This window comes from Halichondria panicea, chromosome 14, assembly GCF_963675165.1.
Source record: "Halichondria panicea chromosome 14, odHalPani1.1, whole genome shotgun sequence".
In the NCBI taxonomy this organism is placed as follows: domain Eukaryota; kingdom Metazoa; phylum Porifera; class Demospongiae; order Suberitida; family Halichondriidae; genus Halichondria; species Halichondria panicea.
The window spans coordinates 4,580,587-4,605,262 of NC_087390.1; the positions used below are offsets into that span (position 1 = coordinate 4,580,587).

The following is a 24,676-nucleotide window of genomic DNA, read 5'->3' on the forward strand; positions in this document are numbered from 1 at the left end:
CTCCGAGTGGTACCATAGCCTTGTGTCGAGTCCACGCCGCGCTAGCCTCCATTCCGTTAATTTTCAAAACTTGTGAATCCAAATGGAGCTGATTGGACTCCTTGACACTGTCAGCGAGCTTGAGCACACTGTCAGAGAGCTTGAGGACGACCAGGGAGTCTGTTATGACCATGACGAGCCCAGTGATGACGATTTTGAGACAGATCTGGAGAGTGATTCAGGTTTGTGTCATTGCACCATTAAATAGTGGTTGGGGAGGCAGCATTGTGATGCCCTAACGATATGTGGCCTCTTTTTGGCGGAGGCGTCGTGTGCATGCCTTTTGTGGCTCCTCCCACATTGTGTGAGCCTGCGTCGCCTTGACTGCAGTACTGTACTGTACCCTAACCCCTAGTTGTTAATGATATTCATAGCACCACACGCGTGCGTTACGCCCACATATTGATATTCATGGTTGTTGTGGTTTGTTGGGCTCCTCCCACGAGTCTTTGATGTGGACGAGCTTTTTCCTCTGACCTAACCTAACCACCCCCCCAGTAGTTAATGATATTCATAGCACCACACGAGCGTGAGGTACGCCCACGTAATGACATTCATGGTTGTTGTGGTTTGTTGGGCTCCTCCCACGAGCCTTTGATGTGGACGAGCCTTTTCCTCTGCTGTACTGTACCTATGTGCCCTAAACTCCCCAGTAGTTAATGATATTCATAGCACCACACGCGTGTGAGGTACGCCCACGTAATGACATTCATGGTTGTTGTGGTTTGTTGGGCTCCTCCCACGAGCCTTTTCCTCTGCTGTACTGTACCTATGTGCCCTAAATCCCCCCCCCCCCCAGTAGTTAATGATATTCATAGCACCACACACGTGTGAGATACGCCCACGTAATGACATTCATGGTTGTTGTGGTTTGTTGGGCTCCTCCCACGAGCCTTTGATGTGGACGAGCCTTTTCCTCTGCTGTACTGTACCTATGTGCCCACCCAGTAGTTAATGATATTCATAGCACCACACGCGTGTGAGGTACGCCCACGTAATGACTTCATGGTTGTTGTGGTTTGTTGGGCTCCTCCCACGAGCCTTTAATGTGGACGAGCCTTTTCCTCTGCTGTACTGTACCTATGTGCCCTAACCCCCCCCCTCAGTAGTTAATGATATTCATAGCACCACACGTGTGCGGTACGCCCACGTAATGACATTCATAGCCTGTCCCCCACCTGCACTGGCGAGCACTCTTGTGGTACTCTAATGATATTCATACTTTGTTTTCGTGCAGATGCTGCAGTGGAGGATGATGACGAAATGGTCGATGGCATGGCTCCGACTCCCAAACGGAGGAAGCTGGCGAGGGACAATGGACTCCAAAAAGCTAAATCCACAGGAAGATACCCCGTCTTTGGCGGTGTGGTCGGTCCTGTCGATCAACTTGATCCGTCTGTAACTTCATGCCTAGATTTTGTTAAGTTACTTTGGCCCGATAGTTTGTGTGAGTACATAGCCGAACAGACCAACCTGTACGCTAGGCAGTGTGGTGCTAAGGGTTGGTCAGCTACAAACAGTGCCGAATTGTGGGTGTTTTTGGGGATTGTACTAGAGATGGGCATTCATAGGCTCCCTGAAATTACGGACTACTGGTCCAAGGATCCTCTTTTAGGTGTACAATCTGTGAGCAATGTAATGTCGCTCAAAAGGTTCCAAAGTTTATGGCGATATCTGCACTGTGAGGACAATACGTCCATCACTGATGCACGTAAGGTAACTAGCAAGCTAAAAACTGTTTAGAGACTCTTAAAGCCAACTACTTCATGAGGTATAATCCCAGCCAGGAGCTTTCCGTTGATGAGATGATGATAAAGTACAAGGGTCGTAAAAGCGGGAAAATTCATTTGCCCAAGAAGCCTGTTAAACTGGGGTTCAAGGTATGGTGCTGCTCATGTTCATGCTGTGGGTATCTCTGTGTGTTTGATGTATACAGTGGTAAGCTCACCGATTCCTCTGGGAAAAAGATAGCTGTGAAAGGGCTTGTGAAAAATGTAGTCCATCGTTTACTCACTCCTTTTTATGGTCATCAGCATGTTGTGTACATGGACAACTTTTACACGTCCGGTCCATTGATAGAAGAGTTGGCTAAGCAAAATGTGTTTACTGTCGGCACAATTTTGAAGAATGCTGCTGGTTTCCCAGCAAGTCTTAAGGATGTGGTACTCGACAAAGGTGACTATACGTCCATGACTGTTGGTGATATTTCTTACTCTATGTTTAACGACCGTAGAGTTGTGTCCTTTGCAACAAATGTGTTCCCTGACCGTATGCCCTACACTGTAATGCGAATGCACAAAGACGGTACCCTACGCTCTCAGAGTGTCCCCCCCTGTCTCCCTGCATATAACATGTACATGGGAGGAGTTTACAATACAGGGCATATGAGGAAAACCTATGGGTACGATAGAAAGTGTCGGCGGTATTGGTTCAGGATTTTCTTTCAATTCCTTGACGTTAGTGTGAATAATGCATACATTCTATACAGGCACAACTGTGTCAGGGTGGGTTCAAAGGCCATGCCTTTGAAAGGGTTTCGATTGGAACTAATTCATAGTCTATTGGGTGTGCCACGTACTCGTAGCAGTGCCTCAGGTCTGGCCAGTCTAAATATCGTTTTCCCCCCATCACAGGGCGCACGTGTGAGTGCAAATAGTGTCGGAGTGTCTCGTGGGCGCTGTCAAGTGTGTGTTCGGGAGAAGATCCCTAGCAGAGAGCAGCAACACACTGCAATGGCATGTCCCCACTGTCGCATAAGAATATGCAAAGGACACTCCGTTATCGGACACACATGTGCTAGCTAGCTAATGTGCTGTGTGACTGATTTTTCTTAGATGGTACTCTCCTGGTCTAAATTGGCCTTGGAGAGGGGAGGAAAGGGGTATTATTTCAATGATTAATAAAATTGTGATAAAGAATTCAGTTGTATATGAGAGGCCCTAACCCACTCTGTTATAAATTCTGTTGTAATTAATCGGCCTGGAATCGAGGTTAACGTCGTGCTTGAAAGCCACTAGCGTTCAATTGGAGACGGGTCGGCCTGGGATATAGTAACCATACAGTAACCATGGTAATAAATTAATATATTACCATGGTTACTGTATGGTTACTGTATGGTTACCCAAAATATTTTTTGGGTGAAAAAGGTGCTGGTGTCAACAAGAAATCTTGAGTTGTTAACAGTACACTTCATCTCAATTTTATGCTGTTTTGCTTTAAAATCTGCCTTAACCGCATGTTTGATGTTCGCAAAACATTCTAGTAATACGGTGAAAACAAGCAGGCCTTAAATGAATACTTATTTTAATGGTGTACATAGGAAATCGGAAGATGCATGGATCATCTTTAACCAAGCCTCGTTTAATTAAACGGAATGTTTGGGTTAGAGCATCGGCCGTATAATGGACCTATATGCGAGGAGGGAAACACCAAGGACCAATCACTAATATAACAGCCAAGCAACTGGTTACGAAGCCTGAGTTTCGACAGCAGTATCTCAGCTGTAGTATTTGATGCTTGCCTGCATGATCCCTTCAACTTCAGGACGTTTTGGATGAGGATCTGAGTTTGAGCAAGCTAAAAGACAAGGCTTCATGCATTCCGCTCCATCAAAGACGTGCAGAAAGTATTTTGCCGGTAATATATAATTATTATGCTAAAGAATTATTATCAGACCAGTTAATATAAGTTAATCCTCTGTATATAGTTATGATTACTATAGTACAACGTAGAGTGAGCCGGGCTACACGGCGATTTCCTGAATACTGTAATGGGAAAAGAAGATACATCCTGCCTTCACAGCTTACTGCAAGGGTGCTTTCTAAGCATGCAGAGCAAAACAAAGATGAAAAGAATAGCACACGTCTCTTTGATATTACTGGAATGTCCTGTGAAGTACAAGACGTATAATTATGTGTGCCACTCTTTTCATTGCCGACATTCTAATGGTGAATTTAATACATAGACCATTCTAACTGTTATATTAACGCGTTTGCAGGAATGGTCTGAGAAAGAGTTAAAGAACCTTGTGTTCACATGCAAATAGGTCAACATCATCCCAGAGAAGACCATGCCAATGTACAATATTGTGCTTATTAGCAATCTTGAGCAACCCAACACTCCATCACCAAGAGTAAGTAGAAAGCTACTGATGCACACTGTTGTATTTTTGCAGTAATTTGTATTAAACTGGTTTTGTGTATTCCTTCTGATAAGACCGTAGGATTTTCCAAAGCACTGGCCAGAGCTAGGGGTCTGTTGTGGTTGGCCAGTACTATTATGGGAGTTTGTTGAACGAGCACTTCAACCTGCATACAAGGAGGACAAACAAACCTCTTTAATGCCGACAAGAACGACCAATCTACATATGAGCCAGGTCAAGTCCCTTTTAGTATTAATGAGGCAGTGATTCGCTCGCTCTCCTTCGAAGGAAACTGTGTCATTGATGCAACCACTGACTGAGACTGGTACGTTATTAATTCCACACTATACACAACAACATGTTCATAGCTGCATGGGAAGAACAAGCAAAACTGAAAACCAAATCTCCGACAGCTTGGGAGTGAGACGTATCATGTGATGTGTTTCTCTCCTATATCAGTCTATGGAATTGGGAATTAGCATCCCTCTACTGTTTTACTAAAAGCTGCTAACATACCTTCAAGACAATGGCACTACTATACTCTATTTTTTCACAGTCATACCACTCAAAGCCTTAGTAAGTCTTATTGTTATATTTTTAAACTGGAAAGAAGCGCCCATAAGAAATAGGACCTCATTCCTGAGAAGGTCGTCCTACACCAAAATGGTTCAAATCGGTTGTGACCTATATACAACACAATGCATGCATGGGCAATTATATATGCCTCTCCCAGACTCACAAATCTCGCCACCACTCTCTTCGACTCAACAAATTACGATCCCTCTATACTGTCTTAGTGTAACAGGAAATGGAGATGTTCTCCCTATAAACTGCTAACAAATCGTCCGTCAAGTATCGAGTTTATTCACAAATCGATTCAAATGTATCTATATATAGGTAGTTCGAAAGTGGTGTCTATATAGCTGCTAATAATTTACTGCCACTTATAATAAGCTGTTTTGGATAGAATGCTGCATGTCTATATAATATGCCGGTGGTGCATAAACTCATGAACCCGTGTCTTCGGCTGAATTGGTATATATAATAGATGTGTGTCTGTTTCATCCAGTGTTGCAAAGCATGTATGTTGTCAACATACAACATTGTTGGCTTCTAAATAACCATTAGCCTTAGAACATACAACCCTTATCTGCATGCATGCATGGTGTCATTGTCGTACTACATAGCTTGCATGGTCACTAAAATGAAGCCATTATGCAGACTGATTTATAGGAAGTGTTATCTGCACATCACTGTGACTCTCTTCAGGAAACAACGAAACATGACACTCAAAAAATGACCGTGAAAAATAACTTGCACACTTCAAAAGCATGTGATAATCAGTGGTCAGTACCTATAGGGTTTATCATACCAGCCCTGTGTGATTGATGATTAGGCCACACCAAATTAATCTTAGGTTTCACGGATTTTCTGGGTCATATTTTGCAGAATTCCAAAAAAATAAACCAATTAGTGGTCCAGGTCAGAGGTCAGAATAGCCACGTGATCTAGCAAAACGTTGTAATGTTTTGCTAAAGTGACTTTTTGTGGTGTGTTGTGACTCCGTTTGTGGTTTTATAATGATATTCATCAATTTTTTTCTTTTTTGGGGGGATTAAAAGTCCGTGAAACATAAGATCAATTTGGTGTGGCCTTATAATAATTATAGCCAGAAAAACTAACATACATTCACACCAAGCACGGCAATTCCACGTCTTGTCACGTCAATTGTCATGTGATAAAATAATGTGCTTTACTTATAATAATAGGATATTTTTGTGAGCAATGAAACCCCTCCCTATATACATCCAATGTGACAGCTAGTGCACATGCAGTCATGATAATTAAAGTATGTATGTGGCCTCCAGTTCCCCCTAAAGTACAGGCACTCACACAATGACAAATTTAATATCGAAATAAATTCACAAAATCTGTCGCTAAAATTATTTCGAAATTACATTGGTAGAAACAAAATACTATTATTAGATTGTTCTGTCAACTTCATATTTTGTGGGTAAAATAACATAACATAAGCATAATTATAAAATAATTAATGATCATGTAATTGATCGACAATTAACCTTTTACACTATGGTGTCATCGTATAATTGGTCACTAAAATGGTTGATCATGCATGCAGGGTCGACACAAAGATTGCCAGCAAGACCACTATAGTTTCCACTCAAAGTAAAAATATTATATACTCACTTTAAAGATAATTGTTGTTATGTTGTCAGTGGCAGATAGGATTTATCATACAAGCCCTTGCTGTGTCAGTGAATGATTAAATGTTGATGATTGATCAACTTGAAAACAGCTAGCATGTTCTGCTGAGACAGCTTGAAAAGAGTAGATTGATATTGCTTGTGCTCTATATATACGATCAGGATATCTGCTGCAAGCTGATACAAAAAGGCAAATAGAAAATTACGAGAATAAATTAAAATGACTATATAAATCTAACCTTATATTGAACTCTCAAATTTAGTAGAAACTGTTATGAGAAAGTGCTCCAAAGGAGAAATATAATAATTGTACAGACTTATAGGTTTTGCATGCTAACCTTACGCTGATCTTCAAATCGTGTCCAAAGCTAGTGCATGCTTAGATATTTATGGCTGTACGAATGCTTTAGCGAATCTATAGCGAATCTATAGACAGGCGAAACAGCATAATGTACAGTATTTTATCATGGGCAGGGGACTTGCTAATGCAAAAAGCGACATGCAATATCGAGACTGGAGAGCAAATACTGTGCAACTATTATTTTTCCATGCAGATGTCATCAACATTATAACTCTTCATGCCTTGTACCACCGTCAGAGAATGGAACAATCTTCTCTCAGAGCAACCTCAATCTCGAGTTTCAAACTAGCTCTTAGTTGCAGACCAGACCGACCACCAAAGCAAAGAATAATCGTGTTGTACTGTACTGCTGATTTATGCAGTAATATAAAATGAAGGATAAACAAAAACGCACTGACAGGATCTTGATTGATGCATGAGATACAAGCAGACTTGGAAAACTAGCAGGGAAAAAATCTGCAATGAGTACTTGGGTACTTTTCACCAAATATATATATACCTTCACCTACATGTAACCATTTTGTTAAGGTTAACTTAAACTAAGCTTATATTCATTCCCTCTTATATACCAGGCATATGACATAATACTGCCATCATGTTGGCAAAACTGCATGTGGATTTGACTACCAACTTTGAACTCGATGGATTTGCTCTATATAATATTTTTATCGTTATTGAATGATGTATATAAGTTGGTTAAAAGGGCATTATTAATAATTATAGATTCTGCATGTATAATTATAATAATTATTTAGTTTGTTTTTGCATTTATTTTCTTATTCTGGGATGAACTGGAAGCCACAGATACGAGAGCTAGGTTCATCGGTAGACCATAATAGTACGTCCTGTTTGCTATAATGTACACTTTGATGAGCAGCTGATCCTCTCACTGATCTCCTCAAACCTTTCAATGGTAGTCTGGGAGGTGCTGTGAAGTTTTCCTCAATGAGTCATCGCTGCTGTCACTCGATTAACTCTCATCCGAGCACACTGAAGGTGTTGGAGATTGGCAAACCAGAAAGTAAAGGTATACGCTTCTTTGCATCAAAATGTACAACAGACACTTCTGAATTTAATGAATGGTGGCCATTTTGAAACATCCGGTTAGGTGTTTAAAGAGAATGCTGATGACTTGTGAGTCGAAGATTGGAAGGGATTGTGTCGACCTAAGTATATACGGCATCTGTGATGGTGTCCCCCGAACTAAAGTAGCATCCAGTTTAAGAAGTGATTATACCAGTGAGGATGATTCAGAAGAGACAGTTCTGACAGCATCATATTGATAGTCACTATCGTTCAGCAATCTTTCGATATCTATGAGAATATGCTATACAAATCCAGGAATTTTGTAAATTCTATTGTATGGACGACAAGCATAGATTAAAAGTGGGAGAACCTGGAATACCAGTAGCTGCAGCAGAGAGAGGCAGACAAGTTCTTGTGTCGACCACCGAATTAAAGTTTTGAGGTTTGTGTCATCATGACTTTACATGGTTCAGTCTAATTCCTACCATATTGATATACCCGCTGATATGGATTCTGGCTCTTGGTATGACGAATTGGTCTAAAAAATGTTTTTGAGCCTTCAAATTCGATTCGACATAGAAATGTACAGAAAATTACTTACATATAATCTCAACGCAGCTCAATAATCGCACTGTTTCTCAACCTTAACTTAGATTACCTGTGTGCAGCTAGGGCTGCTCCCCATCACTTATGGCGTAATCCAGTGGAAAGAATTATGTCCATACTGAATCTTGGTTTCCAAAGCGTTGGCTTGATGAGATCTAAGATGTCAGAAGAAGCAGAAGCAGCTTTAAAGAATTTCGGCAGCCTTCTCTTCTGAAAAGAAGGCCAGCCTTACAAAGAACAACTTTCAAAGTATTTAGAACCAACCATTCAGCTGCTGTCTAATGTTGTTAGTCGCCTAGAGCTCAAGGGAAGGAAATTTGATTGTACAACAGCTGTTCAGATTATCAAATTGAAAGATTCTGGAAAACTCTCTAAACAATGGAGCCTCTACTATCTATGGGTGACACCATGCACAAAGAAGGATGTTAAAGATAAAAAACGCTTAAGAAAGTTCATGGATGATTGCTGTGTTCTAAGGCATTACTAATGTGGTGAGCCTGATTGTGAAATTTGCAAACCTCCACGCATGAATGAAGAAGATTTCAAAAGAATAAAGCACCTGCCAGATCCAATGCCTGCATGGGAAAGATGACCACTACCTTTCATTTGAGGAGGCATTATAATTATACAAAATGACTGCAACAACAGAGGAGCATAAACCATCCATATCCCAGCCAATTATAGGAAAAGAAAGGCCCTGTTTTATAGTCCTAGTGTCCAGTATGTTAACAACGCTCAGATAATGCTTCTGCGAGGAATGTGATCTCTGGAGGCTTATTTTCTCTAAAAGAAAACTGAGTGTGAAGGATAGAGCTAACTGAATTGCAAGCATTCTTAGACGATGTTACTTATACATGTGAAGCTAACATTAGAAACACTGGAACTCCCTGAAAAATTGCTTGTGTGGCTATTCGTGAGCATCACTGTTTTGAACCTATAGAGAGATTGTATTATGTAGTATTGTATATACCTATAGAGAGATTGTATTATGAAGCTTGAGATTGTATTATAGAGTATTGTCTATACCTATAGAGAGATTGTATTATGTAGCTTTGGCACCTCCACCGAGACATCAGCACACATTATTATGGGCACTCACACACCTATAAATTAATAATTTGTCTTAATATTTGTAGTGTAATTGTGTTGCCTGTCTTTGTTGTGCATGCATGTTCTGTGTGCATGTGTATGTGTTTTTCTCTTTGTGACTCTCTTAATCCAAAAAGTCTGTTTCATTGCTTAGTAACAGTATTGAGTTCGTGAAATTCCAATAATAAAGATTTGTCTACTAATTAACATGCATGCATGCATGCAGCACGTTGCTTAATAGTTGGGCGGGTTTCAAGCCTATGTCAGGATTTGTCTTGCTGAATTATATGACACGCGGATAAGCAGCTATGAATAGATATTCTAAAGTGGGTGTTAAACCAATTTTACCTTGCTTGAGGTTGCGCAACCGGACGTGAAACCGACCACAGTAGAAATGCTGCAATCTGATTGGGCTGCAACTATAGTTGCAGCAAAGACAAATTCTGACATAGGCTTGAAACCTGACCTCCCGCCAGGGACGACTAGTTGCTTAATTGATCAAAAGATGACAGGGTAATAAAATTAATAGACACAATTGACAGACTAGAGTGACAATTAAATAATCACTATAATTATTATAGCCTCCCCGGCCTGAATTGAGGCTATATTGATCGGGATTGGACACTATACATAGCTAAATTTATTGAAGAGACTATAACAAATCAGTGTGCATGGGCATTCTCCTTCTCCTTCCCACATCTCACCAAGGAATGGAGACCATAGATAACGAGATCAAGAATTAACCTATATGTAAGTTCACCCATGAAATCAGAAACTATAGTGTAATCTATACCCTCACAAAACTCAAGTCTCTCGGCGCAGGAGTTACCCGAATTACCTCACAGACCCATGCATTTCAGAGTCAACCATGCATGATGAGGCCAGAAGGTAATAAGTGATAACGTATACATGTAGATATCAAACGATATTAACAGACTCATGCATGACAGAACTATAATTATATAATTATATAAGTCATGCACAGTCAGCACATGCAGATCTGCACCTGTCTTCTACTTGTATAAAATATGCATACATTAATTGCTAAATGTATATATATAAATTATATTATGATGGTTAAGTATAAAGCAACAATTATATAGCTATTGAATTAACAAGTACGTTAAATCCAGACTGTATCAATATCATAATTATAAAAACATAAAAATATGCTTCACTTAAACACCTGAATGCGATCATTGCCATAGTCACTGACATACAGAATTTTGTTTAAGTCTATGGCTATTCCTCGTGGAGATGATAACTGTCCCAGCCCACTTCCTGGTCCGCCAAAACACTTCACGAATTCCCCTCGAATTGTAAACATACTAATACGGTGATTACGTAGTTCAGTCACAAAAACAAAGCCATCAGGGTCGACACAAAGGTGAGAGGGAGAAAGCAATTGACCAAGAAGCTTGCCTTTACTACCAAATTCACGAACAAATGAGCCTTCCTGAGTGAGTACTTGAATTCGGTGGTTGAACGAATCTACAACATATAGTAGACCGTACGCATCGATTGTGATATCCGTAGGTTGGTTAAATTCACATTTCCCTTTTCCTCTCTGTCCAATAAACTTGTAATGAGTTAGGTCGCTATTGAGCACTTGGATTCGATAGTTTTCACGCTCACAAACAAACACACGACAATTTGTACCGATTGCTATACCCACAGGGTCTTTGAACTGCAGCTTGTCTTTGCCTCTAGTACCGACGGTCTTCAGCCAAGTTCCATTGGAGTCAAACACTTGCAAGCGATACACAGAATCGGTCACAAAGAGTTGCTCAGAACTATCGACGGCTACACACTGCGGTTGCAGAAATTTGCCATTATTTTCTCCTTTCTCCCCAATTCTTCGGATCAGAATTCCCTGGTGTGTCAGTATCGATACACAATGATTAGAACCGTTCTCGCAAATGATCAGGAAGTTTGCCGATGTAATCCCTGAAGGGTGGTGAGCACAGTGAATTTCTCTAACAGCATCACCCTGAACTCTTGGAACACTGACAGTCAAAGGGATTGGAAACACTTCTTCGTATTTCTGATTTTGTCGAAGTGACTGAAAATCGTCAGTGCTACTGGTAACTTCCGACGTTGAAGGTGTCAGAGACAATTGACTGTCACGGAAAGATTGTTTTAGTGAGATTAAGAGACGTGGGGGACCAGGTGGCTTTCGGTTTCCAGGCAATTCGCCTTCAGGCGAGACAGTCCTCAAGGCTCCAAATGAAGATATTGAATTGGGTAGTTCATCGTACGAAATGAACTGAAACTGAGGGGACTCCTCAATGGTTGGGATAAATTGGAATTCAGAACACAAGAATCTGTTATTCTCCATAATTGTTCGCTCTACAGACAAGACTCCAGTTGGACCAGAATTTGAGAGGTTGTTTTCAATGAATGTCCTTGATTCGGCAATTTTCTCGTGAACTTTCTTGATTTTCTGCTCGCGGCATTGCAACTTTTCGAATGGATCTTTCTCAAGCTCATTTAGCTGTGTCAGCAATTCATCTTGTCTGTATTGGATACTCTTTTTCAATTCCTCAAATTTGGCAACTATTTCATCTCGAAGTTCACTAACATGTGTTGTAAAAACATCTTTTTTGACAGTGGTTTGCCGATCCATGGCATTCAATTCTTTGGTAGTGTCATCAAGACTAGCAACAATGCTTCTTATATCTTCTTCGTGAGTTGTGAGTAGCTCCCTACTAACTGTTTCTACAGTGTGTTGTCTGTGATCGACAAGACAGCAATCATGGCATACTAGCTCACGACAATTGTGACAGTAGAACTTAATCTTTGTGTTTAAGTGGAGACGGCAATACGGGATGTCTTGAGGATTACGATAATCCATGCCTTGAAGTTTAGCCACAAATGTTGGGACATCAAGTGATCTCAGGATATGAGTGCCTGCGTACAAAATATGCATGGTGTGATGATAATCAATACGCATGATACACGCTTAGCTAAGTACATGTGCATCACAGCAAAATAGCTGTAACAGAACTAATTTTGATGACAAACGATACCGTTGCCAACAAAGGTGTCAATAGCATGACAACTTGCCAGACAATACTGTGGCAGAGTTTTCAAAACCACACACAAACTAATGATTATGACATTCATTATGTCCGTTGTAGACACATTTTAAGTTTTTCTTGCTTCTGGGACTGACCTGTGCTGCTTTGATTATTGAAATCAAGGAATCTGTATAATAGCTAATACGTACACCTGTAGCCTCGTCCCCACGCCCACACCCACTCCTAATTGCGTGTAGGAGGCAAAAATCTGCTGCACATCCTACACTCAACTTCTCATGATCATTTATAACTTACGGGAGACTCAGTATAGGATTAACAGAACCACAAACTGGACTAAGTTTGTCGACAGAATCCAAGGGAGAATTTAAGCAAGTGGAGGGAGTCAAAATGATGAACTTGTCCTTCAGTGCTTCAATACGCTGATGTACAAGAACCTTTACTCCCTCTATACCCACATGCAAACACTATAAATACACAATAGCTTTTCATGTGTTTATTGGTGCCAGAAGGTATAGACGTACGTAATACAAACTTATAGCTATAATTATTATATGCAAAGACTACAAATATGTATACCATATTACTAGAATGTTTTGTGAACATCAAACATTTGCAAACTTTGCGATGCTTGATCAATTCGCAACAATAAAATTCGCAAAACCTAAATTATTACTAGTAAATACACACGATCCTTGCCAGAACGCAATAGTTAGATCGCAAAGAGTCAACTTTTCTGCTGATTTGGCTCATTCCGCAAAGGTTTTTCGCCAGAAAAATATTCTAGTAATACGGTATGGCTAACCTTTCTGCCAAATTACAGAGCAACAATTGCTTCAATTTCAAAATTCTAAAATGCTTACAACGGTGGTGTTTACTTTCATCAGCTCTGAAAGTATAATGGAATAAATAATGTTGAAAGAAAAACACACCTATAGTTATTGATACATTTTTGGCGATAGATATATAGTTATATAGCCAGGGGAAAACAAGTATTCAGAACATTTATAACAGTTTGATACTCACAGCAAAAACTAGGAGATAGCTCTCTTACAGGTATAGCACTTACAATTATGACTGCTATTGCAACAATTCTTCTCATTTTGAGTATTCTGCTAGCAAGTGCTATATGTAGTTGCTCACTAACATACTGTGTGAGCGAAACTGGAAACTCAACAGTGTGTAGCCAGAAATGTTACCCTCTAATGTGGTTTGTGAACAGGACAGAGGAAATTGCAAATAATAGCGTCATACTTTTCCTACGTGGAAATCACAGTCTATATAGCAGAGGACACGATAAAGCTGTCTTGAACTTTTCTAACAAGCACAATTTGACGCTCAGAGGTGAAGGGACGGTTGACTATCATGGTAATCATTCGTCAGTGCTGTGTAAAGGGATTCAAAGTGCTTTTGTTTTTCAATTATCTACGAACATTCAAATTCATGAATTAACTTTCGAAAATTGTGGAGATATTACGATGAATACATCAGCTCTTTCATTCAATGCAACATCAAACATTTCACTGACACATGTGACTATTAGAGGAGCCATAGTATACAGTCTCACTGTACATGGTGTCTGCGGAGGATATATTCAAATCTCAAATTCAATTTTTACACTTTTCAACAGCACAAAATCAGGCAATACTTTATTTTGGTTTGACTCAAAGACTTGTTTAAAATTGACAACTTTGCTCATCACAAACTCAATATTTGCTTCTAGACAACATCAAATTGTAAGTCTAAACAAATACAATCAAAACAAAAGTGGCTTATATATTTGGATACACCAACCAGCGGTAAAAGTTACCATTCAAAATGTGACTGCAATTAATGGCACGGCATACTACAATGGAGGAAATATCAAAATTGATATGATCACATTCAAGTCTAATCCCAGTAACGTACTGATAAGCGATTGCCACATTATGAATGGTCATGCACATGAAGGTGGAGGTGTTTACATAATGCTCTCAAATCAAAAAGAAAAACCTTCAAAGCTTGCTGAAGTCATTATAGTCAACACCACATTTAAAGGAAACAAAGCAGTCGAGTCAGGTGGAGCACTTCAACTACTAGCAAAGGAGACGAGTGCAAAAATTAACATAACACTTTTCAGGTGCACGTTTCAACACAACGGCGCTAAAATTGGAGGAGCTACATTATTCAATGTTTGGAAAATGCCAATATTTCTACAGCATTCGGCAGAGTCACAGATGCAAGTGACGTTTAATGAGTGCAATATGAGTTCAAATTACCTCATTTCATACCCTGATCAAGTCAATGATGATGGCATTGTGTGCTTGAACACAGTACACAAAACAACCATTAGAAACACCTATTTTATCAATAACAACGGAACAGCTTTGTTGCTAGTGGAAAGTTCTGTTTTTTTCAAAGATCACGTTACCTTTCGTGACAACCATGCTGCGTATGGTGCTGCAATTCGACTTTGCGAAGTTTCAATGTTTTTTCTTCGCAAAGGCAGTAATGTTATTTTCGAGGGTAACAGTGCAACAATTGCCGGGGGAGCTATATATGCAGGAAACCAATGTCTTCAAAGAACTCCAACGTGTTTTTATCAACCAATACTTACTTCACGCATAACTTTCAGTGAGCTCGCAAATGATATGTCTCTAAGCTTTCAAAACAACAGTGCAATGATTGCAGGAGATGCAATATACGGAGGTTCAGTAGAAAACTGTTATATTTACGATGCTGACAAGATAAATTCAATAAACGAAGGGCTCTACAATTCTGTATACCAGTGCATTTTCCATTTTTCTCCTCAAACAGTTTCAATGGTGACTTCTGATCCTGTTAGAGTGTGCATCTGCGATCCTCGAACAGGACAACCTAACTGTACTGTCAGCACTATAACACTGAGTGAAAAATTCCCAGGCGAGATATTTGACTTGAACTTAACAGCGGTGGGACAGGCACAAGGGACAGTTCCTGCACTGATAAACGTTAGTAGCTCATCTGCGAAAGTTGTGATAACAACTCTGTTTAACAACCTACCATTGACAACCAAGTGCCAAACAATTAACGTGGCAGTGTTTTCAAAACCAAATGTGACAGCAACTTTCAATATGTCTCTTGTGCAGATAAATCCAGTGAATGAACACTCCAACTACTATTATAAATCTGAGGTGAATATTAATGTACCGATTGCTGATTGTCCATGGATTTTCCAGTTGAATACGACAACTAACACATGTGGCTGTCACAGTACTATACTTAAACATAACAGAAACAAAACAACAGAATGCAATATAACTAGTTTAAGTGTTCGAAAGACATGTAATATATGGATTAATTGCATTACGGAAACTGTAGAGAACAATTCAGTCAGTAGTGAAGCATGTAATGAAGTACAAGTTGGCACAGAATGTGAAAATTGCCACTGTAGTCACAACGATTGTCCTATTTTCACTCCATTCAACTTGTCCGACCAGTGCATTGATGGAAGGGAGGGACGACTGTGTGGCAGCTGCAAGGCAAACTACAGCTACTCACTTGGACCTCCAAAATGCGTTATCATCCAAGGTAACTGTACAGTAAGCCAATCAGTGTTGCTAGTTTTTGCTTTCCTTTTTGCTGGAATATTCCTGATCTCTTTCCTGGCCATCTTCAATTTCACCGTTGCCGAAGGAACTGTCACTGGGATCCTATTCTATGCAAACTGTGTCCATGCAAATAGTGAACTCTTCTATAATGGCAGTAAATTTTGTCAGATTGTAAGGGTGCTCATTTCGTGGCTTAACCTTGACTTGGGCTTTCAGGTATGTTTCTTTAGTGGGATGACTGTTTACATTAAATTGTGGTTAGAATTTGGCTTCATCGCCTACCTGTTGTTTCTAGGAATATTGATAGTGCTTTTGAGTAGGAGGTTTGTTTGTTTCACAAAATTGATCGGTCGCAATGTTGTTCCTGTACTATCAACAGTTGTTATATTCGTATTTCCCAAACTCGTGAAAAATTCCCTCAAAGTGTTTCGCTGCTCAAGGGACAATTTTTATTCGTCGAAGTACCCTCAAATTCCACTTATATGGAGTGAAGATCAGACCATCGATTGCCTTCAAGGGAAACACATGATTCTATTTATACTTTCAGTGTTTTGTTTCACAACAGCTTTCTTGTACACACTGTGTTTACTCTCAATCCAGTGCCTAGAGCAAGGGTCTAGTTGGTATCCCCTGAGGTGGGTCAACAAACTGAGGCCGTTCTTTGATGCCAACACTGGTCCCTGCAGAGATAACTACAGATTCTGGCCGGGTCTCGTCTTACTATTCAAACTTGTAGTATTTGTTAGTTCGATACTTTTGGATAACTACAACCGGTTAGTATTTCTGGCTGGCGTTTGCTTGTTTATGTTCTTCCTGATTTTCATATTTCCTCGTGGAGTTTACAAAAAGTGGCCACTAAATGTCATTGAATTTTCGATGTACGTTCTTTTAGGTTTAACAAGTGCTCTGATGATTGTCGACAAACAAAAATCACGGAAAAGAAATGCTAAAACCTCCCTTACTATAGCTACTGGTTTATTCCTACTGGTAATGATCTATCACAGCTACAAAACAGTCAGTAAAACCAGATGTTGGAAAAAGATTGTCATTTGGATACGACAGAAAAGAGCACAAGCAAAACAAACAAACAATAAAGCAGTAGATGAATGTTCAGCATTGCTTAGGCCACAAAGGTTGACTCCAGCTACTCAATTCATAGATCTACGAGAACCACTCCTAGAAGATGACTAATATGTTATCACAATGTCACAGTCATTGATTAGCATACATAATTATAACACATGCATACACGTAGCACAACTATTATACATGCAACTTATTCAATAACACATTTTATTATAATAAATATCTTGATGCATGTACACTGTAGAGTAGTGCATGTGCATAAAGTATAAATATAAGCAGTATAATAGTACGCCATTAGGAAATGAGGATAGAATTCTAACGACAAATGAAACAGGCTCCATACTATTGTGCCGTAAAGCTTATAATACCAGTATCTATACTGAATGTATACATAATTATAAATACACTTGTTTAAGCTGAAGTTATAGTATTCACTCAGATAAAACTAACAGATAACCACCATATTTCTGTTTATGTTTCACACAATAAGAAACGATAAGAAACAACAGCATTCCATCAGTGCATTCACTTTTCATGAAAAACTAGAGATAGTCCAGGTAGACAGACACAACTCAGCAAAGATCTACAGTATACAAACATGCACGAAAGAAAAATTATTCTACTAGTTAGTCTCTTCCTAGTGATAGCTAGCTGCTCTCAGAGATATTGTGTATGTGAAACATGTAATCAAACATGTAACGAGAACCTTCACTGCAATCGATGTCATCCTCTCATGTGGTTTGTGGAACACACACAGGTCATCCAAAACAATAGTGTGATTACATTTCTACCAGGAAATCATAGTCTAGACAGTACATCTGGAAGGAACAATGCTGTTTTGAAATTCTCACGAAAGAATGGTCTAAATTTGACAGGCAACAACACAGTTGATGCAGATGCTAGTACAGTGGTTTGCAAAGGCAACCGGACGGGATTACATTTTCAATTGTCCACGAACATTCAAATTAAGAGATTACGCTTTATAAATTGTGGATTTTCGCTAGCCAATACATCAGCTCTCTCATTCATTAATTCAACAAACATATCAGTTTCTTACGTGTCCATCACACACAGCTGTACAAAGGTAGAGGGAGCTTTGCTTTGGTTTGACTCTCAGCAACTAAGTATCACTAAACCATCAAATTTACTTATTGCGCACTCGATTTTCTCATTCCAAAAATGCAAGCAAAACGGGAAAGGCTTGTACTTGAGAATTCAAATACCAAAGATGAATGTCACACTTCACAATGTCACAGTGATGAACGGTGCAGCAGAGCATGGAGGAAACATTGAGATATGCTTGCAAAGATTCATCGATAATCCAAGTAGAGTGGACATTACAGATAGTACGATCTTGAGCGGAAAGGCAAAACATGGCGGAGGTATTTATTTGACCTTTGAAAAACACAATGAAGAGTACATTCAACACGAAAACAGAACATTTGTAACATTCAGTAACACTACATTCGAAGGCAATTATGCAACAAAATCAGGTGGAGCACTTCGGTTGATGGCTAATGGTTTTACAATACAAACAAGCCTCTACTTCTACAATTGTACGTTTAAAGGCAACACTGCTAAAATAGGAGGAGCTTTATTGATACCATCGCTGAGAATTCCCACTCATTTACCTCACACAAGCCCCCAGCTTTCAGTAATCTTTGACAACTGTACTATCAGTGAAAACAACCTAATACAGTACACAGATCAATACAATGGTGACGGCATAGTTTGCTTATACAGTGTAGACAAAGCTGTTATTAGAAACACCCACTTCACTAACAACAATGGAACAGCTTTGCTACTTGTAGAAAGTACAGTATTGTTTAAAAACTACACACTATTCAATCATAACGTTGCAGCCCACGGGGGTGCTATTCGAGTGTGTGACGGATCTACGTTCTTTCTCTATGATGGCACACATATTGAATTTGATAGCAACAATGCAACCGTGTCTGGTGGTGCGATCTATGCTGAAGATAATTGTGTACAACTAACTCTGATATGTTTTTATCAAGTGAATTCAACAGACATTAAACTTAACAACACGGCAATTACCTTAAAGTTCACAGACAATTACGCCTCTTTTGCAGGAGATGCAATATACGGAGGCTCTGTTGACACATGCTTTTCCTTTGAGAATGCTTATACACCCAGCAATAGACAACACTACAAAGCTCTATACGAATATATCTTTCACATTCTTCCATGGTCAGATTCCATGGTGACTTCTGACCCGTTTCGCGTGTGCAACTGTGACCGACAAACAAGATTACCAAACTGCACATCAACTGATCTGGAACTAAGTGCAAAGTATCCGGGGGAAAGATTTCAAGTCAATGTAGCAGCTATTGGGCAAAGAAATGGGACTGTCCCAGCACTGGTTCACATAACACCAACTAATCTTGTTCATACCTATAACAACCAGATACCAGTAATGGATAAATGTCAGTCACTAACTCTAGCAGTGTTTTCAAAGCCAAACACGACTACAAGAATCAACATCTCTCTGGCAGAGATGGACATAGCCACAGATCTTTCAAGTAACTCTGGTTTGAAGATTTCAATTCCAATTGCTTCTTGTCCTTGGATTTTCGAGTTCAATGAAACTGGTGGTAAATTTTGTGATTGCCATAACATTTTAACTTCGTTGTCCGGAAGTACACCGATAAGCTGCAATATAACTAGCATGAGCATTACTAAAGCTGATGGGCATTCAATGTGGATTAACTGTAAGATGGACACTGACAACAACAATACCATTGAAGGTCATCTAAAATGCAGCACTATTGAGATTGCAAAACATTGCAGGTATTGCAATGGAATCGTTTTCACTCCATTCAACTTGTCCGACCAGTGCATTGATGGAAGGGAGGGACGATTGTGTGGCAGCTGCAAGGCAAACTACAGCTTTTCTCTTGGATCTCCAAAATGCTTGCTGACCCTTGAAAACTGCTCAGTATGGAGAACATTAGTTTTATTGATAATCTTCTTTGCAGTTGGATTACTCTTTTTTTGCATTCTGGCACTATTAAATATCACTGTTGCTGAGGGAACAATCAACAGCTTACTTGTTTACACTACTTGCATCTATGCAAACGGAGACATTTTCTTTCAAGATAGTTTTAGCCGATTTAATCAAATATTAAAAGTGGCTATTAACTGGTTTAATCTTGACCTTGGTTTTACAGTTTGCTTCTATAGTGGTATGACTGCCTACAGTAAGCAATGGCTGGAGTTCACATTTCTAATTTACTTATTGCTACTTGGTGTGATGATCGTTTGTATGAGCCGCAAATTCATGTGGTTTACTAGACGAACTGGACGAAATATAGTCCCAGTGCTTTCTACAATGGTGCTCTTCAGTTTTTCTAAGATCGTCAAGAACTGCATCAAAAATTTTCATTGCAGTAGAAACCACTACAAATCAACAAATAACGAAAGTCCATTTATATGGCTGGGAGACGAAACTATTGATTGCTTTGCTGGAAGCCATATCCCCCTTTTCCTCATTTCCGTATTTCTATCTGTAGCAGCTCTTTTGTACACCTTTTCCTTGGTGTTAATCCAGTGCCTACAGAGAAGATCAAACTGGTATGCCCTGAGGTGGGTCAACAAACTGAGGCCGTTTTTTGATGCCAATACTGGTCCCTGCAGAGACAGTTACAGATTCTGGCCCGGATTCTTGCTACTACAGAGACTAGGCATGATGTTGTACAGTATAAATTTGTTCAATGACTCACCTGAACATAAAATGCTCTACATAACAGCAGTGTGTATTCTGTCATTGTTTCTTATTTTTGTAATTCCTCGAGGAGTTTACAAAAAATGGCCACTAAACGTTCTGGAGGTTTGGTTATTCTTTTTGATGGCTTCGACTTGTGCATTGATGGCAACTGATATAACATCGCATGTTAAGGAAAATTGCATAAATCTTTCAATATCATCTGCTTTGACAACTTTCCTATTGATTTTGATTTATCACTTTTACAAGCAAATTAACAACACCAAAATATGGAGAAAGATTACTGCTAAAATTTGCAAGAAGCGAAAAAAACACAGTGCTTTGAAGAACAAAGTAAACGAAAGTACGCCATTGATACGGCCTGAGGGAATGCCTGAAGACATTCACTTTAATGAATCGCGTGAACCACTTTTAGAAGATTGAGTTTAGCATGATACGTACGAGTGACAATATAGCACAAACAATCATAATTGTTACAGTAGTTACACTTGTGTGTGTAAAATCAATAAACAGCTGATTCAATTTACACATGCAGACTGAGAGCTCAAGGGAAATACTGACTCCCACATAATTACAATTCTTCACAATAATAGCCTCATTATTAGTATACGCTTACACACTGTTTCAAAAAAGGACTGATAAGCATGTGTGAACACAAGTTATTATAAGAGACACTATAGGTAAAATTATGGGATGGCTAGTACAAGCATCAACAGTACAAGTACATTCAGTAATTTGTCAGGAATAAAAATTCAGCTCAAACTACTGTATAGCGGGTAATTTTCGGGGAACAAAATATTTGTGGTTGAGCAGTATTTAATCATTTCGTGGTTGCTGCTTGCACTGCAGGTAAAGGTAGGCAAGGTCGCTTACCACGAAAACCACGAATATTTTGCCCCTATACGGTACTTTTTAAAATAACACATCTTGGTTGTCCTGACAAGTTCTCGTAGCATAATACATTTTGTTCTGCCATCAGGTGATATTGGTTGTTGGACACTATATTACCCATGCAATGCCTTTAGTAAGCTCTATAAAAAAGGAGACTGTTTAGGCTCAGCTCATAAAATAGAAGCTTACCTATACCTATACCTGTATAGCGGGCAAGCTGACCTCGACGAAAATTTTACCCACGAAAACGTAGGCGTGGCTTACCGGAACGCATGCAATGAAGCAAATGAAAATGTTTACTCCTGAAAATAACCACTGATGAATACATTGAACAAAGCCACATGGCTGATATGAGACATGCTAATGCACATTTTAACCTTTGCATGCTAGAATACTATGACTGAGCAAGTAGTTAAATGGTTGCTATAATCATAGATTGAAGAGTTAGAGGGATAGGAAACGGTTTGTATCTCGAGTAACATCCGCGCTACGCTGCGGTTTAATCGAGGCCATCACAACAATATCTATTTCTACACTCAGTGCATAATAAACTACAAGTAACTGTGCTTAGTCCGTGCAACTCACTTATATTTCAAGGTCTATACCTATTGTAGTAGTCATAACCAGCACGCTTACACGTTATATGTTCCAATAGCTCTAAAACAGCCTTGGGAACATATAACTTTATTGGAAAGTCTCTTTTTACTGGGTGTGGTCAGACATTAGCAAGTACTACACGTGGCTCATGGACTAGGCGTGTTATAAATTGCTGAAAGAGATGATGTCTCGAGGAAACACAGCTTTGGGAGTTACCCGGCAAAAATGTGCTTAATAGCCTCGTAACGCAGATATTTTTCGAGGCAGATTCAATGTAAAATCATCACGTGCACCACTCCGTTTCCTATCCCTCTAACTCTTCAATCTATGCTATAATTACACGAAAGTTGACTGTTATTTATACCTCTACCCATAATTATAATACTACATGTATGAACTGTATAGTCACTTAGGTAAGAATTCACTACACGTAGACAGCATAAACAGAACGATTTATACCTCTGGTTAAAGTGTTAAAATGTCATGCTCTGTCAGTAAAAATGTACTTATGAAGTACAATTATTCAGATTACGCAGCACTTGTGCACTACCACCGTACCGGCGTACCCATGCAATGGTCACCAGGCCATTTTTTCGCCCTAGTGTTACAATTGAGAAGAAAAAAAAGGCCTGGGAACGAGGCTAGATACAACCCTAGTACTGTATGGGGGCAAAGCCAAAGACTATAATCTCAGATTCCTTTTTTTGCTTCGTACCTAGGGAATGCCATATAATTATAGCCAGGAGCCCATAAAGAGAAGGAGCGGCTAACTTCAACGTACACTCGGGGATCACATCTCGTAATTGCCGGTGAAACCGCACTTTCTTGTATGGAAGCGACTAAGTGCTTGCAAACCGCATCCCTGCATTGCGTATAACACGTGTAGGGATTCAACCACTTAGTGACCCTGCATATATGGAAATGCGGTCATAACCAATTACGAGATGTGATCCCCGTAGTTAGCCGCTCCTTCTCTTTATGGGCTCCTGTTATAGCTCATATACAAAACATGTGAAGTACAGTAGAATCTCGATTTTCCGGACACTTTGGTTCCAGAGGGAGGCCGGACAAATTAATATGTCGGATAATCGAATAAATAAACCACGCCTTGATAAACAGCAGTGCCACATGGTTGTCTACGCATGCGCAGAAGATAAGCAGGCCTGTCTCCATAGTAACAGCTGCAATGCGTGCTCATTTCAGGGACACGCCCATTTTATATAAAAAGAAAATTGCCAAGCCGGATAATCGAGATTCTACTGTATGTTTATTGCTGTTGTACTACAGCAATCAATTAGTCTCGGGATCAGATAAAAATAACCGCCTTCAGTTTTATCATGCACATAACGATACTGAGTGCTATGAATAACGACCTACCTCTTTGTTCTGTGGCCTTTTCAACGATATCACTGGAACTAGCGCTCTCGCTCTCCCTCACCGGCACCAGTTCCTCAATGCTAACAACTTCGTGTGATCGATACTCCACCCATGTCTCATGCATCTTCTGGCACAGCTCACAGATAAAGCAGCTATGTTGTTTGCAATACGCAACTGCTAGCGGGGGATCTCGACAGTGACGACATCTTGGTCCCCCTTCTTGTACTAGGTTCTCCAGTGTTTCAAGGATTGCAACCCCATCTGAAACGATAGCAGGCGACTGGAATCCATCTACACCTTTTTCTGGTAGTGGCCATTGCTTCTGGCATTTTGGACAATCAATGTAGTTATGAATAGTGCCTTCAATCATTGACCTCCTAGATTTGGTGAGAGAGAAATCAACAGTGTTAATTTTGTCGGCTTGGGTTGGCGAAGGATCGCTGCTGTTGTTTGGTTGTACGTCTATTGAGCTGCATAACGTCTTGCTCTCATCGTGCACTTTAGGTGTAGTAGGAGGTGTAGTAGTAAATTGCGTTTCCACTGGTAGTTTGTGTAAACAATCAACGCAGAAAGTATGCAGACATGGAAGTAACCTAGAGTTGTACGCCCCATAAAGCTGCTGGCACTCTGGACAGGTCACTCCCTGCCTGAAATCTTCAATGACTTGTGAGCTTCTGCAGGTAGCCATAGCCAGAGGTAGATTTTAGTCTTGCTGTGACAATATGTATACTTGCTTAGCTAGCTAGCTGTACTGTACTTATTGTATGTAAACAGAAAAGCACGGTGTGACTTATTGTGGGGTCACGGGTCAGTAGGTAGATCTAGATTACGTCTGCGGTCCTGTATAGGGATTTTCCCGTATAATTACTGTCAGGCCACAACTCTG

At 39.8% G+C, this 24,676-nt stretch overlaps 4 protein-coding genes across 4 annotated transcripts in view; 2 read left to right on the plus strand and 2 right to left on the minus strand.

Annotated features, from left to right (window-relative positions):
• The window catches only part of LOC135347803 (uncharacterized), a gene marked incomplete in the record, with an annotated part of 825,189 nt that overhangs the window by 202,122 nt on the left and 598,391 nt on the right, over nt 1-24,676 (minus strand).
• Nucleotides 41-2,172, plus strand: LOC135347969 (piggyBac transposable element-derived protein 4-like). Its single transcript, XM_064546137.1, has 2 exons — nt 41-221; nt 1,277-2,172. Exons 1-2 carry the CDS (start codon nt 83-85, stop codon nt 1,780-1,782), a joined length of 645 nt encoding a protein of 214 aa, XP_064402207.1. The 5' UTR covers nt 41-82; the 3' UTR covers nt 1,783-2,172.
• LOC135347845 (tripartite motif-containing protein 2-like) lies at nt 10,475-24,601 on the minus strand. Its single transcript, XM_064545938.1, has 2 exons — nt 23,791-24,601; nt 10,475-12,397 (listed from the first exon to the last, which is right to left on the minus strand). The coding sequence occupies exons 1-2, from the start codon at nt 24,476-24,478 to the stop codon at nt 10,662-10,664; spliced, it is 2,424 nt and encodes an 807-aa protein (XP_064402008.1). The 5' UTR covers nt 24,479-24,601; the 3' UTR covers nt 10,475-10,661.
• LOC135347807 (uncharacterized) lies at nt 17,711-21,493 on the plus strand. Its single transcript, XM_064545872.1, has one exon. It carries the CDS (start codon nt 17,779-17,781, stop codon nt 21,346-21,348), a length of 3,570 nt encoding a protein of 1,189 aa, XP_064401942.1. The 5' UTR covers nt 17,711-17,778; the 3' UTR covers nt 21,349-21,493.

Coding starts and splice junctions, on each gene's coding strand:
- LOC135347969 (XM_064546137.1), top strand. CDS start 83: ATGGAGCTGATTGGACTCCTTGACACTGTCAGCGAGCTTGAGCACACT. Junction 222..1,276: donor AGATCTGGAGAGTGATTCAG/GTTTGTGTCATT, acceptor GTTTTCGTGCAG/ATGCTGCAGTGGAGGATGAT.
- LOC135347807 (XM_064545872.1), top strand. CDS start 17,779: ATGCACGAAAGAAAAATTATTCTACTAGTTAGTCTCTTCCTAGTGATA.
- LOC135347845 (XM_064545938.1), bottom strand. CDS start 24,478: ATGGCTACCTGCAGAAGCTCACAAGTCATTGAAGATTTCAGGCAGGGA. Junction 12,398..23,790: donor AAAGGCCACAGAACAAAGAG/GTAGGTCGTTAT, acceptor TTTTGTACGCAG/GCACTCATATCCTGAGATCA.